The 19,130-nt window shown below is 42.4% G+C and overlaps 1 protein-coding gene and 1 non-coding gene across 3 annotated transcripts in view; both read left to right on the top strand.

Annotated features, from left to right (window-relative positions):
- Nucleotides 1-19,130, top strand: part of SYNE2 (spectrin repeat containing nuclear envelope protein 2) — a 301,999-nt gene that overhangs the window by 173,825 nt on the left and 109,044 nt on the right. For both annotated transcript variants that reach the window (XM_056133152.1, XM_056133154.1), the window contains exons 59-64: nt 1,373-1,555; nt 3,517-3,648; nt 6,841-7,038; nt 7,648-7,722; nt 9,287-9,397; nt 15,515-15,628. In XM_056133152.1, coding sequence (XP_055989127.1) covers nt 1,373-1,555; nt 3,517-3,648; nt 6,841-7,038; nt 7,648-7,722; nt 9,287-9,397; nt 15,515-15,628 — 813 coding nt within the window. The remainder of the gene's footprint in view (nt 1-1,372; nt 1,556-3,516; nt 3,649-6,840; nt 7,039-7,647; nt 7,723-9,286; nt 9,398-15,514; nt 15,629-19,130) is intronic.
- LOC130042290 (U1 spliceosomal RNA) lies at nt 14,561-14,723 on the top strand. Its single transcript, XR_008795216.1, has one exon. It is a non-coding gene; the product is annotated as a U1 spliceosomal RNA (small nuclear RNA).

Below are 19,130 nucleotides of genomic sequence, written 5' to 3'. Positions count from 1 at the left end.
GCTATACTAGCACTCCAGTCTCATTGAATTCACTCATAGCTTTATTTTGTTCACTTGTTTGGGGGCCACACCTAGTGTTGCTCTGGGCTGACTTCTGACTCTGCATTTAGGAATCACTCTTATTGGGGCTCAGGGGGTCAGACCGGGGTCAGCTGCATGCAAGGCAAGCATCTTACCAGGTAAGATGGCCCTGGTTGTGTTTCACGTGTGCATAGTAGCGTGGTGATTATTATGTTGGAGAATTATTCTGTATAGAGAGACCGTAGCATGGAAGAAAGGATGTACTGAACTACTGATCGCTGGCTACTGAGTCCACCTTGGCCTTGTGCTTAAGAGCATATGCTTGGGATCAAGCAGACTTAAGTTCAAACTAGCCCTTCCTCATACATTACAGTGATCTTATTTTTTCTTTTACCCAATATCCTCCTGAAAGATAGATAGATAGATAGATAGATAGATAGATAGATAGATAGATAGACACATTAATATGAAATGGTAAAGTAAGTAAAGTAAATATGAAATGTAAACAAAATAATCATTACTATTGATTCTGTGAGTTCACAATTTGTTCTGTTTTATGTTAGTTTGGGGGCTGTTCTCCGTGGTGCTTTGTACTCAGGATTAATGTCTTCAGTGCTTTGTGTGGCAGGGATTGAACCCAGGCTTCCTCAAGCGTGTGCTCCAACCGTTTGAGCTCTGTCACTTGCCCATATTTCTTTTTTGGTTATTTTTGTTTAGTGGTGCCAGAGGTTAAATGCAGGGCCTCTTGACGTGCAAAGCCTGCACTAGCAGGGTGGTTCTATTCAATTCAAAAACATTTTTGCATCCGAAGCTCTCTGCTAGATGTAGGCACTATAAGGGTGAGTCAGATGCCATGCCTGCCCTTACCTGTTCACTATCCTGGTAATGCACAAGGCAGTATAACCATTGGCAGATAGAGGGGGAGGAAGAAAAGAAGTTAGCTATCCAAATGCACAATTTGTGCTGGTAGGTTACTTCTACTCCAGGTATTCTTTCCTGAGACTTTAAAGTAACAGATCACAGGGTGGGGCTGGAGCAATAGCACAGCGGGTAGGGTGTTTGCCTTGCACGCGGCCGACCCAGGTTCGATTCCCAGCATCCCATATGGTCCCCTGAGCCCTGCCAAGAGTGATTCCTGAGTGCATGTACCAGGAGTAATCCCTGTGCATCTCTGGGTGTGACCCAAAAGTAACAAATCACAGGGATATAATTTTTTTCAATATAATCTAAGGAATTGTTTTACAAATCAACACTATGTAGATTTAATTATGCTGTATTTTAATTTTGAAGAAACTTAGCATCAGTCATTTAAAACACAATTTATGTACCATGCTTATCTTCTATGATTAAGGTCATACTTAACACACTTCGTCCTATGAAGAAAACTATTGCTGAAATAATGTCTTACCAAGTGGAACTAAGGTTACCCCAGATGGGAATGAAACCCCCACCTGTGTTTCAAAGGACAAACCAGCTTTTACAAGATATAAAACAATTGGAAAATGTGACTCAGGAACAAAATGAGTTGTTAAAGGTGAGCAGTTAGTGATCCCAGCTAATTTCTTCAGGGAAAATGTTCAGCGAAGTCTGTTTTTGTTCTCAGTGTTAATGGTTGGGGAGATCAAATCCCCGTGATCAGATGCTGCCAAAATAATGCGTAAAAGACCAAAAGAATCAAGAATTTGGTGTCCTCTGGCATTGTGATTTAGGGGTCCTCTGATAGAAGAGCTCCTCTGGGGTGAAGGTGGTGGGTTTTGCTTCTTACCTTGGTTCTGGATAAAGGCATAAAGGCATAGCTGGGATCAGTTTCATTCTAAATTGTTGAGAAGCTCCACGATTGGAAAAGCTGTGGAAAGACTCACACCTGAGCAGAACATTTTCTGTCTCATGAGCCTGGCAGACCTATAAAGCGATAAAGCGATGTCACAATCTCCTATATCCTCATTACATCGCCTTTCCTCCTCCCTCCCCATGAGTCATCCAATTGTAGTCTCCATCACATGACACATGACACAGTCCAGACACTTGGTCTCAGGTTTGGTGCTTTTGTTAAGGACCATGGAGTTAACCTGTCAAGGTTAATCTGCATATGAATATGACAAAATATGAGTGCTCAGCTTCTGTTTTCTTCCCTCTAACTGAACACTTCTTTCTACCCCTCCTCCAAGGGTATTTTCCCTTGTGTTTTGTTTGATTGCCATCTCAAATTAGGAATGATCGTGCAATAGAAATGGCATTTTGCAGTGTAGTTTCTGGTTTGGTATTAGCTTATCTCACCCCTCCCCCCCTGACTGTGGATCAGCTAACATCATTCTCTAACACCTCCAAACAAAAAATGATCTGAACAGTCTGACAATCAGTGTGCTCTTTTTTTTTAATATAAAGAGAAGGAAAAAGAAAGCCATAAAATCTAACCTGTTAGTTTTCATCTTTTAGTCTTACCTATGCTTGAAAGTGACTTCTTGTAAGATGAAAGATAATAGAGGAAGAAATTATATCTTGTGCCACGTTAGGAATCAAAGGATGCTGCTTTCTGTTTTCTGTGTTAGTGGAATTCAATTGACATCTCATATTTCAGAACTAAGCAAGCCAGGGGCTATGACAATGATTAGAGTAAGGTATATTTCTTTTAATTCCTGCTTTAGATTTTGTACATGCCTTGTTCTGAAAGACAAGGCACGTTTCTTTGGAGGAGGGGAGTAATGGATTATAGTTCCTTATTAGGAGCTGGGGAACAGGTGTGTGCTGCAAGTCAAGTTACTCATTTCTAGGCTGCAGCTAAAATTATGGTTAAATATTAAAGGAACTACAAGGAAGAAGTCTGTACAGCCAAAATCTTAGTAGAATTTTAAAGACATTTTGCTTCACTCTGAAGCATACCAACAAAATTGCCACACTTTCTTTTGAAGTCCATCTCTGTGGGTCTTCTTCATACTCTTCCGATATTGTTTAGTCCAAAAATAGGTTAGTTTTGCCTTAGTGAGCAAACTCAGATGGCACTTGAACCCTCACCCTCTTGCTTGTGAAATATATATCACTAATCCTAGTGGGTGCCAGAAGCAAGACAGTCCATCAACTTCCAAATCATATGACCTTTCTGCTAGGAATCAATACTGTCACCTTTCTACATGGAAAACCCCACATGGAATATGTATTAACATGTGTGCAACATATAATTTCTTTCATAAAAATTTAGCAACTTTCTGTTAACATGTCATAAAATGCATCATGGAGTAAGTCCACTAGACTGGAAATACTAAGAGCCTGTTGTGTCTTAACCCACAGGCACTGCCCATAGTGCCCGGCCGTTGGTAGAGCAACAAAGTCAGATGCCAGCTTTGCAAATATTCTTCAGTCTCTGATTTCCTAATGAAATTAATGTAGCTTCATATTTGCTGTAATTAATTGGAACTTGGGTTGGGCTAGATATTGTAAATAGTGTGCTAATCTCTTTTTTCAGTTATAACAAAAATTCTTGGGGGGGCTATTTTGTAGATATTCACAAAACAGATGAGTGAATATGATGAAGAAATAGAAAATTTGAACGAGATCTTGAATAATTACTCGGCTCAGGTCTCCTGTGAACATATGTTACCAGACCAAGTTGCCAAACTGCCAGAACTACAGGTATGTTTTTTTTTCATCATTCATTCAGCAATTCATTTAATAATCACTAAGACATCAGTGTCTAGAAGCCTTTGTAATGGTACAGTGTATTTCTGCTTCTTCAGTGAAAGTTCTGTTATTTGAACTATCTCTATGGCCATGTACTTGCTTTTTATTTCTAGCTCATAAAGTAGGTACGTATACAGTTATCATAATGGAACAGCCCTTCAGTTATCCTAAGCCTATCCTTGGAGCCTTGTCTGCATTTGATCTGGCAGCAAAGAGGTTGATATTACATAGGGCATCTGGACCATCTCACTTTCTGAGAAAAGGGGTCAAGCAGTGTTCAGAGGATGGACCTTAAAAGTTGAACCCCTTCTGTCATGATGAAGTGGCCTAACTTGTGTAGCCTAGTCAATGGCTGCAAAGCTCATCTGCTTCTGTGTTTGATCTATGCAGTTTTGTTCTAGTATGCAAAGACAGTCTAACTTCTCAAAGACATGTACTTGAGAAAGGGTGGAATGTTTTAACAGTACCTTTGAATAGCTGAGGGCATTCTTGGAACTCCAGCAAGGGAAAGTGACTCACAGGTTTGTAATTGACTAGAATCTGAAGTTTTCAATGAACTTCTTAGCTGAACTTACATTCAGCTCTACTGCTGTATCTTGTTCCTTGAACAGATCCTTTAACTATATGTAATGTTAGGGCACTATGTTTGAGGGTTTAAAAAATAGTTGCTTTTATTAGTTACACAAACCTCCCAAGCATTGACACAACTAGATATTGATATTATTAAAACCAAATTTATTCATATTAGCATCTGTCTCTTTGGGAAAATCTCTTGGTATTTATGAATATAAATATAGTTTAACAGCTGAAGCTTTTTACCCTCAGAAGCAATGCCTACTTCAGCTCAAAATTCAAGTGATCACACAAGTGTCTTCCTCCTTATACTTTGGTATGCAGCGGAAATGCTTTTGCATGCTTTCCATTTGTCAGTCTTGAAAGTAAGTGCTCTTAATCACAGATATTCGTAGGTGAAATTCTCTGGCTTTGTTTTAGTTGTTTTTGTTTGTTTGTTTAGTTCTGTTTTTTGGGGGGCCAGTCTGGCAGTGCCTGGGGGCTCCTCCTGGCTCTGTGCTGAGGACTGCTCATGGCAGTAGTTGGGGACCATGTAGTGCCAGGGATCTAAGTGAGGTCTGCTGCTTGCAAAGCATGTACCTTGCCCCTGTTCTATCTCTCCAGCCTCATATCTTTATAGTCAGCATGTTACAGTGAGCAGTCTAGTCTCTGCTACTATAATTGCTGTCCTGCTTTGATTCCTATAAGATGCCAGTAGATTGATTTATTTATCATCGCTTTTGTGTTGTTGCACAGAAAATGCACGTAACATTAGTATGAACATGATCTGGACCTGGAGGAGTGTGGCCCTAGGGGCAAGGATGGCACTTTGAGAATTGGCACTCTTGTGTGCTACAGTGCCCCATTGCAGTGGCAGCACCACAGACAACTGTGCCACTTTGAGAGATTCTTATAGCTGTGGCATTACCTCTGGTGGGCGCATTAGGACTCTGAGCTTTAGTGTTTATTGAAAATCAACACAGACCACAGCGGACTCAGATTCAGCTCCCTTATCATTTCCCAAAACCATTCTGAGAATTTAAGCTTCCGAAGAATAGGAATCTGATAATAGGAATGAGCAGTGGGGGAAGGGAACCAAGGGCCAGGTTTGTGCATCGACATTAGCGAGCACCAGCCTGGAAAATTCATCTTCTTTTTCTGGACTTGTAAACTGTGACTTACAGGTGGAAACATGTTCAATTTCTGGGTTTTGTTTTTTTGTTTTTTTTTTTTTTTGCTTTTTGGGTCACAACTGGCAATGCTCAGGCAGGACAGGACCCAGCGATGCTCAGGGCTTACTCCTGGCTCTCCACTCAGGAATTACTCCTGATGGTGCTCCGGGAACCATATGGGGTGCTGGGAATCGAACCCGGGTCAGGCGTGTGCAAGGCAAACACCCTACCCTCTGTGCTATTGCTCCAGCCCCTCAGTTTCTGTTTTTTAAAAAAAATGTGTGGTTCAGGGTCAAGAAGATAACTCAAGGGATGGAACACAGGCCTGGCATGTGTGAGGCCCCAAGTTCAATCTCCAGTGTCATCCAGCCTCCCAAATACTGCTGGCTGTAGCTGTGGAGGCTCCTGAGCACTGCCAGGTGTCAATACTGAACGATCAAGTACACACTGAACAAGAGCATCACTGGGAGAGGCTTTGAGCACACCCTGCTCTTTGCCCCAGTAATACTGGGGTGTCTTCTTTTTTAGAAAATGTTCTGAGTCCCTGTAGGATGCATGGAAGGAAGCACTGAAGGAAGGCAGGCAGGGAGGAAGGGAAGAAAAGGGAGGGGTTTACAAAATCTAACAGGAACACATTTGAACCATGAAAGACTCCGCCAAAGGCGCAGGTTTCCTTTTGGTGCAGGACTCAGAAGAGGGTGACTATTGCATTGAAGGGTGCTGGAGAGGAAGATGACTCCTGGCATTTCTTCCAAATCCAGGATTCTGCAATCCTTTTACCCAGACAGGGGCATCCACCTATCTCTGATACGCAAGAAATATTGTTCCTTTACAAAATGTTATAGCAGCATCGTAAAGCTTGAGACGATCTGCCCATCCCCCCTCCTAGGAAGTCACACCTCACAAACCATTATCTATCTATGTATTCTCATTTGTGGGGAGGGTAGGACGCTTTGTGCGAGCAAGTAGATGGATTCTGAAAGACGGCTTCAAAGGCAATCATAAAAGGGTGAGACTGGGCTTCCCTGGTGTTAGTCTGCTCATGAATCTCCTAGGGAGCTTGTTAAAGAACAGGTTCTGGGGCCCTGAGCTCTGCCCAGTCAGAGTGTGTGGCTCACTGCTGGAGAACTGCCTCTCAGCCTGACTACATCCCACCACCCCTCACAGGTGGCCTGTTCCCAACTCCACCTGGAGGCTGAGCAATGAGGTCTCAGGTGAGACTTGGGCTTCCTCATTTATAAGGGCTCCCCAGTCTGTTTCAAGTGGGTGCTCTACCGGGCAGAGAGGAGTCCTCCCGTGACAGAGACCAGCTCGGGCTCAGCAGAGCTAATGACACACGATGCTTTTCCTGCATTGCCCTGAAGGCTGCAGGAAGATGCCCCAGCTGTCCCCAAACCCTGCAAATGCTCTTCCTACACAGGGAGAAATCGAAGGTCTGGAAAAGCAGATTCTGACTTTGAATCAAAAGAAAGAAGATCTCTTGCCGGACCTGAAGGCTGCCCTTCTGAAACTTCACCAACATTTGCAGCAAGAACGCCCAGAGCCGGAGAAAGAAATAACATCAGTGGGCGCCTCAGAAGAGGTTGGTGTGACCGAGTGGGACGTTCCTGAGTGGCAGGTGGGTGTGACTTTAGATTCATGGCAGACCCGGGGTCCACACGAGCCTTGAAGGGGGGGAGTGTTTCTCACCCTGCAAAGCCTGTCGATGACCTCTAGAGTAAAGAACTTTCTCTGTAAACGTAGAAATATTCCACCTCAGATTGTTCACTTGTGACCTCAGTCCCCAGGGTGTGTGTCTGGACGTAGCCCAGAATGCTTATGCCCGAGTTACTTAAGGAGGTGCTTAGGAAATTCCACGGGCAGGTGGGTGGGAACCTCCCTTTGAAGTATCTTCCTACCGTGGAGTCCGCCCATCACAGACTCAGAAATGGGGTCAGAACCTCGCCGACCTGAGCCCACTCTGAAGCTTCCTGTCAGTGAAACTCGTTCTGGAATTGTTGACTGAGGGGCCCTGGAGCTCAGTGAAGGTGAAAAGGCGCCAAGATTGTTCCTCGTCCAGACTCTTGGCTGCTTCCACTCAAAGGTGCTGGACCCAGAGACTGCTCGTGTGGGTGGGTAGCTTGGAGAAAGAGAGTGAACAATTAGACAGATGCCATTGCTGCCTGGTGGGAGCCTGCTGGGTTTCTTGGTGGTCTGAGTGCCCGCATGCCTTTGCTGTACCTTTCAGCTGAAGAGGAAAGGCTCTATGTCCGTCCTGCCTGCCGTCAAGGAGGAGCTGGAAGAGGGTTCCCTGAAGAGTGAAGTAAGGAACATGCGTAGCTCGTGAACGTTGGTTTGAATCAAAAGTTGGTTTGCAATTGAAAGAAGGGCAATGAGAAAGCCTTTAAGTGGAATAAAAATATTAGGATGTTTTACTTGAATGCCACTGTCCTGTTAGGGGATTTGCTTCTCCTGCGTTATGAACTTTGTTCAAATGCACACAAATGTAGTTGAGCCCACTTGTGGAAGGAAGAAAAGAGTTGGTGCTGTTTGTGGTACCTTGAGTTCTAGGTACATTCTTGGAGGTTTTGAGGGGATGGTGTTTTATGGGTGCTCTTGGTGTGCCTTTTAGAACTTTATTTCCCCATCGTTGAATTGCTTTTTTCATGAAGAGCTGGCGTTATTCTGATACTCCAGATCCTTACTATGTCATTAGAACTGATAGCATGAAGCACAGTTGTCTTTGCGGTATCATTTTACATTTTATATACTAAATTGACCCTGGCTCTTTTTGCCAGAGAAAGAAAATTACAGCAATTGATAGTTTATGTTTCTGGTGAATCCTACTGATACTTGTAAAATGATACTTTCTGCTCCTTTTACAGATAGTTAGCTAGCTCCCATTGTTACAGAGAATGACCTATTGTCCTATAGTGTACCTATAGTGCACACAGTGGAACTCAGAGGTAGGACAAGGAAGGGGACAGGTTTGATCTGCGTTGAGCATCAGATAACTTTATAATCTCCCCTTTACAATGCACAGAATGATGAGGAGGCACCAGGAGCCAAAATAAGAGTCTACTTGAGTAGGATTTCAGTTGAGACCTTTATTTGACTCAGCTGATAAGTTCATTGTTTATCTTTGACAAATGTACATGTTTATCAGTTAGGTTATTGTAAAGAGACTTATTAAGGTTGCATTTACCTAAGCAGATTAAATTTCTACAGCATGGTTTGAAAAGAATTCTTTTGTGAGTTTTAAGTGAATCCTAACTTTTAAGAATATTTTATAAGAAGTGTGACCACATTTGGAGATTTAGGATGTAGTTGGTCAAATAAATCACGATCATGACTACCATCCTGTTGTTCGTCGATTGCCTCGAGCAGGCCCCAGTAACATCTCCTTGGTCCTAGCCCTGAGATTTTTAAAAAGTGCCATATCCAAGGTTCTTTCAGGCTTAGGAGAACCTTACTGGTATTTGGCATATTGGGTACGCCACGGGGAGTTTGCCAGACTCTGCCATGTGGGCAGGTTACATTTGGTAGCCTGCCGGTTTGAATAAATAGTTAAAAAAAAAAAAGTGGGCTGGAGCGATAGCACAGTGGGTAGGGTGTTTGCCTTGCACATGGCAAACCGGGCTTCGATTCCCAGTATCCCATATGGTTCCCCAGCAGCACCAGGAATAATTCCTGAGTGCAGAGCCAGGAGTAACCCCTGTGCATCGCTGGGTATGACCGAAAAAACAAAAACAAACAAAAAAAAAGTGTGGGGTATGAGGTGAAATTAAAAGCCAGGGTCAGATGAGTTGTGGGTAAAAGCCGTGAGTGAGTGTTGATTAGGAGACTAGGACATCCCTTCCAGTTTCTAACCAATGGATTGCTCTTAGAATGGCGATCAGAGGACAGAGCCATCTTCTGCTTCTTGGTCTATGCTCTGGAAGCATGACAAGGATATGGAGGAAGAAGGAGCATCGTCATCCTCTGAAACCATCATTCAGGTGATACAGTGGTTGTGGGTAGGGGTTATAAGAAAGCTGATGCCAAAGAAGCTAATTTCTTGCTTGGGAGATTGCTTTGGTGGCCAGGAGTGTGGCTCAGTGGTAAAGCACTTGCCTTGTATGGGTGAGACTCTGGGTTTGATTTCTGACACTGCCTGTTCCCTTGAGAACTACTAGGTGTGGTCACAAAACAAGATGAAATGATAGCTATAGGAAGTAACATGGATCAACTAAGTTATTATTATTATTATTCAGCTAAGAATATTTTAAACTGTTCACCATTACCTCTGCTGGAATGCAAAGATTGCTAAAACTTATTTGAATATCTGTTTTGTACTCATTGATAATTGAGAAAACCCACATATGAAAATCCAAACTAATGAAACAGAAAATGTAAAAGAGCTTTTATTATAGTGTTTCAAAGTGCTGAACACTTTGTCGTGTGGGGGAAGGTAGCATCCCCCCACAATCCCTTTATTGAACAGAGTAATGCATAAGATAAATCAACAAAGTGTTTTTGTTCCTTTTAACCTTCTAAGGGCTGGAGCGATAGCACAGCGGTAGGGCGTTCGCCTTACAAGCGGCCAACATGGCCGACCCGAGTTCGATTCCTCCGCCCCTCTCGGAGAGCCCGGCAAGCTACCGAGAGTATTCGATATGCCAGACACAGTAACAACAAAGTCTCCAATGGAGACGTTACTGGGCCCGCTCCAGCAAATCGACGATCAACGGGAGGGTCTTTACCTTTACCTTTACCTTCTAAATCTCTAGTCTATCACATGCTCTTCAGAAAATCATGGTAAGGGAACAGAGAGATAGTAAAACAGTAGGTAAGGCACTTGCCTTGGATGCTCAGTCCTCAGCACCACATATGGTCTCTTGAGCACCACCAGGAGTGACCCCTGAGTGCCCAACCAAGAATAAACCCAGATCACCACTACATGTGTCCCTCACTGCCCAAACAAACAAACAAAAAAGAAAATCATGGTAAGCTGAGGTGAAACCAAGGTTTCCTGCTTCTCTGCAGTATGACATCTTTTTCCCTCCCACTCATATCTTCTATCAAGGCTGACCTCTCTCCCAGCTCCCTGGCCCATCCCTTGATTCCTGCTAGGTGCCAGTTTGGCTTCTCCCTGAAGCTCTGTTCTCTGCTTCAAGGCAATTCCTTCCCTCTCCCACCTCTGAGGTGTCAGGTTCCCCTTCCTAACAAGTGCCTTCTGCTGCCTTTCCAGATCAGCCTGGTGTCTGCACTCCTCAGAAGCTCTTTTATTTTTATTTTTTCTCACTTTATTTACTTATTTATTTGAATGTTAATGAAATAGTTACAGACTCACAAGCTTTCATGATTACATTTCAATCAAACAATGCCTGAGTACCCATCCCTCCACTAGTGTCCATTCTCCCCCACCAATGTTCCCAATGTCCCTCCCATCACCTCTCCCCTTCCCACCCCTGCCTCTGTGGCAGACACATTCCCTCTTATTCTTTCTCCTTTTGGGTGTTATGGTAGAAGCTTTATTAGAAACTTCAGTGCCTTCCCGGTGTCTGCTAGCAAATGCCCTTGCTATCCACAAAAACCTCAGCTTCTGCATCCTCCAGAAACCCCCTGTTTCTCTGCCTTTGTTTTCTAAAGCATTCTGGACCTCAGTTATTATACTTTTATGTTTGCACCTGATAAGATTTTCATGAATGGCAAGAACTTGATCTCCTGCAAGTTTAAATTTCTATTCCCCCTTTCATTTGAATGCCTTTACTTGATGTCCCTTGCTCTGGACCTCTTTGGTAATCAGGACTTTGATCCTGGCTAGTTTTTTAATGCATTGACCTCAGCGACATCAAGTGAGGACCAGCACTAGACTGTTGATCATCTCTTTCTTCTTGATCATTTCTTTGAAATGCAGGGTTTCTTTGGCTTTCATGTTTGTTTTGTTTTTATGGCTTTTCAGGTCAAACTTGGTTGTGCTCAAGAGTAACTCCCAGTGGTACCCAGAGGACTATGGTTCAGGGAATTAAACCCAGGCCTCCTGCATGCAAAGTCCTCATGCACTCCAGTCCTTTGAGCTATCTCTATACAACCTTCCTTTGGCTTTCTTAATTCTGCCCTTTTCTGCCTCTTCTCCCCAAATTCCCCAGCCCCCCTCCCCCCGCCAACTTCTCTTATCCCATCTCTGTCATTACAGAGGAGGCATCTCTCAACATTCCATTCTTTTCCTTCTTTTCTGTTTCCTCTCAGCAATTATAACACTTCCGATAGGGCTGCTGATAATCTCTTCATCAGTGATTTCCAAACCAAATTTCTCATCTTAATCTTTTTCTTAAATCTGGTTTACATGTCCACCTTCCTGATTGACTTCTCTTTGGGGGTATATTATTTTCAGGTCAAACATTTTACCAAACTTTCCCTCACAGTTTCTTCTTCCTCCTAATTTTCCAAAGTCTGTTAATGGTACCTGCGGTGTCATCTTTAAAATCTGTTTTTCTTTGGGGTGGAATTTCCAAGGTGGAGTTTCCAAGCAATGCTCCAGCAACCCTTACCCAGCTATGCAGTGTGGGTTAGACTATTCAGCATTTGAGCCCAGAGAGGTAGTGCTGCTTCAGCTCAGAGGTGTTCATGGGCTACCAGGACCATCCCAGCAGTGCTTGGGTGACCATGAATATCAAACTCAGGGCCCTCAGATTCCAACCCTTCAAGCTACCACCCTAGCCCTGATATCTCATTTTCATGCCCAGGCACTGGTCCAGTGATGTCCATTCAATCTTAATATTCTTCTCTCATTATTTTTGACATCAGCTAATTTCTGGCCAACTGTTATTTCTGAACCGTTAGCACTCCCCTCTATTAGGTTTACACACCATTTGTGGGGTTCCCCCCCCAAATATATCTTACATTAACACCATGTGATGACCTTTTCAGAAACAATCCATGCTAAGCTCCAAGTCTTTTGTGGATTCTGATTATCTATTAAAATGCAAACTTCAAAAGCTGGCATTCCAGACTTTTTATTCTTTCACTCTCCCTTCCAAATTTTACCTAAGCTTTACTTTTAGTTATCAGTTTCTACCTTTCTCCCATTTTCCAGTTTTATTGAGAAACACTTGACAAATATCACTCTATGAATTAAGGCATACAGCGGAATGGCTTGATTTACATATACTATGAGATGATGTGCACAATAAGTTCACCTAACATCCATTTTCTCATAGATGTAATGAAAAAAGAAGGAAAAAAATTTTCTCCTTACAGAAGCAACTCTTAGGATTTGCTTTTGCAACAATTTTCATATATCCTGTGGCAGTGTTAGCTATGCAACTTGTCATACGTGCATACCTAGAACTTACTTAAAACTGAAAGATTTTACCATTGACAACTTTTCTTTACCTTTCTCTAATTCCCTCTTTCCACTCTTGACCTCAGATAGCCACAAGTCTGATCTATTTTTCTATGAGTTAGGGTTTTGTTTGCTTGCTTGCTTGTTAACATTTCAGATTCCACATATAACTAGAATCACAGCCTATTTTTCTTTCTCTGATGTATTTCACTTGGCAAGCTACCTTCCTTCAAGACCCATCCATGTCACAGATGGTAGGATTTCCTCTCTTTTTTTTTAATTGCAGGAGCATACTGTAATTCTATTTTTAACTGTTTGAGGACCCTCCATTCAATTTTCCATAGTATCTTTACTGGTTCATACCTTTCTGAGGAGGAGGAGGCATTTCATATTCTGGAAACCATGAACTGAGTCCAGCTGCACGAAAAAACTTTAATTCTGTAATATTTCTCCAGCCCCCGGTTCATACCTTTTAATAGCAGTATCATTGTTTTCAGTAGAATAAACTAAAAGAAGATAGCATTTTGTTAGGAACTGCTAGTTGCTTTATATATGTTATCGTATTTAATAAAAACAACGAGTGAAATAGATTATACTCCACTGTAAAGATGTAGTCACTGTGGGCTGGAGTGATAGCACAGCAGGTAGGGCATTTGCCTTGCACGTGGCCAACCTGGATTTGATTCCCAGCATCCCATATGGTCCCCCAAGCACCGGGAGGAGTAATTCCTTAGTGCGTGAGCCAGGAGTAATCCCTGTGCATCGCCAGTTGTGGCCCAAAAAGCAAAAAAAAAAAAAAAAAAAAAAAGATGTAGTCACTGAAGCTCAGAGTCCAGACTGGCTGGTTAAAATATCTGTATTTTTCCCACCACTCTGTGTTAATTATCTGTGTGTGTACCATTTTCTTATCACTTAACCTTGGCTAAGCTTATAAGTGGGAGTACTGGACCAAAGTATATATTTATTTTAAATGGATGCACATTGACAAACTGCCACCCAGGAATACTGTATTTTATTCCTGCCTGAGTACATAAAAATGCCTCTTTCCTGATCCCAAGCTGGCACTAGTATATGTCTTAAACAAATGTGGCCACTGACGTAAGTTGCATTTGTATTCTAATAATATTAGGTCTCTTTAGAAGTTGATTGACTTTTATATTCTCCCTCTTTATTTATTTTGCTTTTTTGGACCACATTATTTGCTGATCACTCCTGGCTCTGTACTCAAGAGATTATGTAGTACAAGGAATCAAACCTAGGGACTCCCACATGCAAAGCATTCACTTATTCCTTTGAGCCCTCTGCAGCCCTGTATTTTTCTTTTATAAATTGCTTTGCTTTTTTTTTTTTTAAGGTGAGGAGGTGACACCTGCTGGTACTTAGGGCTTACTCCTGCTCTGGGCTCAGGGATCACTCCTGGCAGTGCTCAGGGGAGAATATAGGGCAAGGCAAGGAACTTAACTGCTTTACTATCTCTCTGGTTCCTGTAAATTGCTTTCTTATGCCAGTTGTTGGTAGTTTTTTTACTCAGGAGTTTATGTCTTCTTTATTGATTTTGGGAGGTGGAGAGTTTGGGCTGTTCTTAGCAATGCTCAGGGATCACTCCCAGCTCTGTGGTCCAGGGTCACTTCTGGCAGTGCTGGAAACCAAACCAGGGTCAGTGCTTGTTTTAACCCCTCCCTGTCCTATCTCTTTTGCTCAAACGGTTCTTTTTTCTTCTGATTTATTTTTTTTAATGCTAAAGATGGAATGTAGGTCTTATGCATGCAAGATATGTACTTTATCACTGAGCCACATCTCCAGCCTTCTTCACTAATTGAAAAGAACAGTTACTGTACTTACCTGGCAGGGGAGACACCATGATCATGAAGGTGGTTTTACCAGGGTGAGGCTTATCCATTGCACTCCAGATGTGCTGTCACCTGTGATCTCCCCAAATATGGAAAACCCAGCTGCTTATTTGTGGTCTTGGGAGACTACATTCACACTCTACCCTGAAAAAGAATATGTTTTATAAGTATTCTATCATTTTTTTAATTTAGATTTCAATATCAGTATGTTTGGTGATATGCAGCATTTTTGTATCTTTATTGTTGTGGTAGGAAAAAATGTTTCCCACACTTAGATTAGAAAAAGAAATATTTAATAATTTTATGGTATATATTTTACGTTTAAATATTAAATATAATTAGAATTTATTATTAACCTTTTTTTTTTTTTTGGTGTTTTTGCAAAGAGTAAGCTCTTGGTGCTTACTCCTGGCTATGTGTTCAGGGATCGCATTTGGCAATGCTCAAGACTATGTGGTGGCAGAAAAAGAACCAGGGTCGGCCATGTGCAAGGCAAGCACCTTAGCCCCTGGAATTCATTATTGAGACTGAGACAAGAATTTGCCTATAGTTTTCATGAAATGCCTGGGTTCCTACACTTAATAAATTTATCTTCTCAATCTTGTATATAATAAAATATAATTTTTAGCACATAACTGGATTTTAATTCTTTGAACAATCCACTTAAATATTTAATTCTCTCTATTCCTTATGCATTTCTCATTAACTCTCGAGCTTTAGGGAATTTAAGTCTTTCAGATATAGGGAAATGACTTTTTTTACTAATGAACTGATCTTTTCCTCAGTGCACACACCTGGATGTTTCTGCAAGCAGGGGATCAGGCACAGGACTGGGCGGGAGGCAGTGGTGGTGGGGGGGAGATCGGGGGGAAGGAGTGGCCGGCTTGCAAGGCAGCTGGGCAGGAACTTTTCTGGACCTTTTATTCTTTCCTTTCCAGGAGGACGACACGAAAATAAGCATGTGTGATCATTCCATGGAACAAACCCTCGCACCAGGCTCAAATCCTGAGCAGATCCCAGAAATCTCCCTGAGTCCCACCCACTCAGCAGAGGTAAGTCCTGCTCTGGTATATGGGGGAGCCCTCAGTGATAATAAACTTTCCATGCTTTACAGTGCTTGCTATTTCAAATCAGCAAGTCTTTGTGAGCGTAACCTCTTCCTGTGTGCCAGAGGATTGAAAGATGTACCATCAACTTTTACATAGAAAATAACAAGGCACAGAGAAAGTCTAGATTTTCACTCATTCTCCATTACCCAGGGTGCACTAGTCTTTCATTAACTGCAGATATGGGGGTGATAAAGGTGAAGGGCAATTAATAATCATTAGCCACCAAACTATAGTAGGCATATATGTGCTGTTTGATCCTCAGATTGAACGAGGTAGGTTAAGATCTACCATAAGTTTACAAAGAGAGACTGCAGATCAGGAAGTGCAAATAACAGCAAAAGAGGAGGAAGTAGTCAGACCTAGAATATTCCAATCTGCTTTGTAATTTGGAGATTTGTTGCTAAAATATATGAAGTCAAGGTAGGTTTCGCCTCAGTAAATACACCACCCTGAACCTGAGCAATAGTACAGTAGGTAGGACACTTGCCTTACATGCGGCAGACCCAGATTTGATCCATGACATTTCATACGGACCCCTGGCCCCACCAAGAGTGATCTCTGAGTGCAGAACATGAGAACTGTTGGGTGTAACCCCCAAACAAACAAACAAAAACCCCAAAACAAATAAATATACCATGCTATACCTTTCCATTTCCCTAACTAGTATTGCCAAGACAGGTAGTAGGTATTGTCTCTTGCCATACATTTTGCATTAAAGTTAGGGAAAGGTACAAATATTTATGGAACTGACTAGAAGATTAAAGAGTAATGCACAGGTCTGATAGTTCAATGTGAAATGTAGCTGAGTCCCCAGATTAGCTTACATTTTAGCTGCACGCTGTCACTAAAGTCAATGTTGTTACAGAAGTCAGGTGCTATGGCATTTGCTGACTGAGTGTCCAAGGACTGGAGGATGTATGTCAAGAATTCGACGTGTAGATTCCCAGACACAGTGAAATCAGAGTGAATCTAGTTCTGGCAGTTTGAAAATCTCCGTTAGCCTGAGTTATCATCTATATCTATACGCTGATGATCTCAATAAGCTAGTAAATTAGTGAGGTCACTCATCCCAGGGACCTGGCTCATTCAAAGAGCTTCTCACAAGTTGTGTGTGTGTGTGGGGGGGGGGGGGATGGGGGAGGAATAGGGGGCGTGCATTTAGGACAGGCTGGAGAGACGTGCAGAAGGACTATGACAAGGATAATTGGAAATGATCACTCTGAAAGGAGATAAAGTGATATACATGATAAACTTTCAATGACGGTATTGCAAACCACAGGGCCTAAAAGGTAAAAAAGCTATAGGGGGTGGGGGAGAAGAAGAAAAGTGTCTGCCATAGAGGCAGGCTGGTGGGGTGGGGCTGGCAAGGAGGGGAGAGGAGGGGAGGGAAAATGGGACATTGGTAATAGAAATGTGCATGGTGAAGAGATGAGTATTGGAACCTTGTGTAACTAAAACTCAGTTACGAACAAGTTTGTGACTGTGTTTCAATAAAATAAGTAAAAAAAAAAAAAGAGCTCCGTAATGGGTTAGGTGACACTATTTTGCAGCTATGCTAGAATAATCCCACAGTTTTCTGTAACAAGAAATAGTTGGGGCTGGAGCAATAACACAGTGGGTAGGGCGTTTGCCTTGCACACAGCCGGCCCGGGTTCGATTCCCAGCATCCCATATGGTCCCCTGAGCACCTCCAGGAGTAATTCCTGAGTTCAGAGCCAGGAGTAACCCCTGTGCATCGCCACGTGGACCCAAAAAGCAAAATAAATAAATAAATAATAAAAAATAAAAGAAATACTTGTGCCTTACCTTTCACTACCCCACCTCCCGGCCAGGTATACAACCATAATACGTTCATTTAAAGAGTTTCTGCTTTGAGAGTTTGGGGCTGTCACTCTGAGAAGATATAGAGCAGGGCTACCTTTATAGGAGAACCGTGGCATCAGAATCAGAAGCTTGCGAACAAGGAACTTATGTCCAGGTCTAAGCTGCCACAAAGCCAGTGGTGAGCAGATTAGTGGGTCCAGGTGCTGGGGATTTTTTGACCACAAGGAGAGGGAGGCGAACTGATTCCTGGCAGGTTCCTAGGCCACCTCCAGCTAGTAAAGCTTGGTGGTTTCCAGTACTGTTTTCCCTTTCTATTCAGCCTTGGATTCTTTACAGGTTCAAATGACGAGCAAATAAAGCGCAGATTAGCTGTCTAGCTTCCTTGCTTGTTAACTATGAGGAAGTTAGTGAGAAAGTAAAGAAACTCAATATTGCTATTTTTTAAAGTGTGCGTGGCACATGATAGGCAGTCTGTTTTTGAATAAAAGGTAGATGGTAAATCTGTTATTCAGAATAATTAATTAGCTAATATTAACAGATTGTAATCTGAGGTAATTGGGGAAAAAATGGATTCTGGGGTGAGTGGTGTGAAGAGATAGCACCAAGGCTGAGTGAGTGTTGTGCGTGTTGGCCACCTGGGGTTAGTCCCAACACTGCATGGTCCTCTAGGCACAGCCAGAAGTGAACCCCGAAGGACCCTTGGATGTGGTTAAAAAAAATAGGAGGATCCCCCTATCTATGCCACTATTACATGACAATAGCTGAAAACTAGAAAACAATGTTTTGGATGACTTAAAGTTTTTGGCAGTAAAATCATACAACTGTTGCTTTATTAATGAGGATGAAAAAAAGATCAAAATGTTGAATTCAAGTTTAAATCTAACTGTATGGATTGCTGAGAGCACAATACAAGGGGAGACTTCCTTAAGAGATGAATCTTGGGGCCAGAGACAACATTCAGAGGCTAAAGCACTTGTCTTGCATGAGGCCAAACTTGGTTTGGTCCCCAGCACCATGTATCCCTGAGCACCGCTGGGAGTGATCCCTGAGCACAAAGCCAGGAGTAAGCCCTAAGCCCAGCTGTGAGTGGCCCAAGGCCCCTTTTCTCCCAAGGCCCCAACAAAACCAGGTAAATCTTGATGGAAATTATAAAAAAGATTAATAAATGAGGGAGAAATGGTATTTGGGAAAAACATAGCAAACAATAAAATTAATAGATGGCCATGGAAACAGGTATAACTCAGAGGTATAACACCTCTGCCAAACCAGATTTTAGAAAACTCATTTGTGTGACAATGAATACCTCTTCACAGTATTGTTTTGTGCCATTGGCCAATTTTGTTCACTTCTGAAACTTCTATTTAAACAAAATTTCTGTAAGCATTGAGAAATGTGCATTTAAGTTGTGCTAGAATACATTGGTGAGTTGTTTTTTTGTTTGTTTGTTTGGTTGTTTTTATGGGGTTTGTTTTGGTTTTGGTTTTGGTTTTGGTTTTTTGGTGAGGTGGGCCACACCTAGCAGTGTGGCAGTGCACAGAGCTTACAGGGCTTACTCCTAGCTCTGCACTCACGGATCACTCCTGTTGGGTCTCAAGGGAACATATATGGTGTCAGAGCCAGG

Source organism: Sorex fumeus, unplaced genomic scaffold, assembly GCF_029834395.1.
Source record: "Sorex fumeus unplaced genomic scaffold, SorFum_2.1 ptg000098l, whole genome shotgun sequence".
In the NCBI taxonomy this organism is placed as follows: Eukaryota; Metazoa; Chordata; class Mammalia; order Eulipotyphla; family Soricidae; genus Sorex; species Sorex fumeus.
This window is presented reverse-complemented; position numbering and strand designations above follow the sequence as displayed.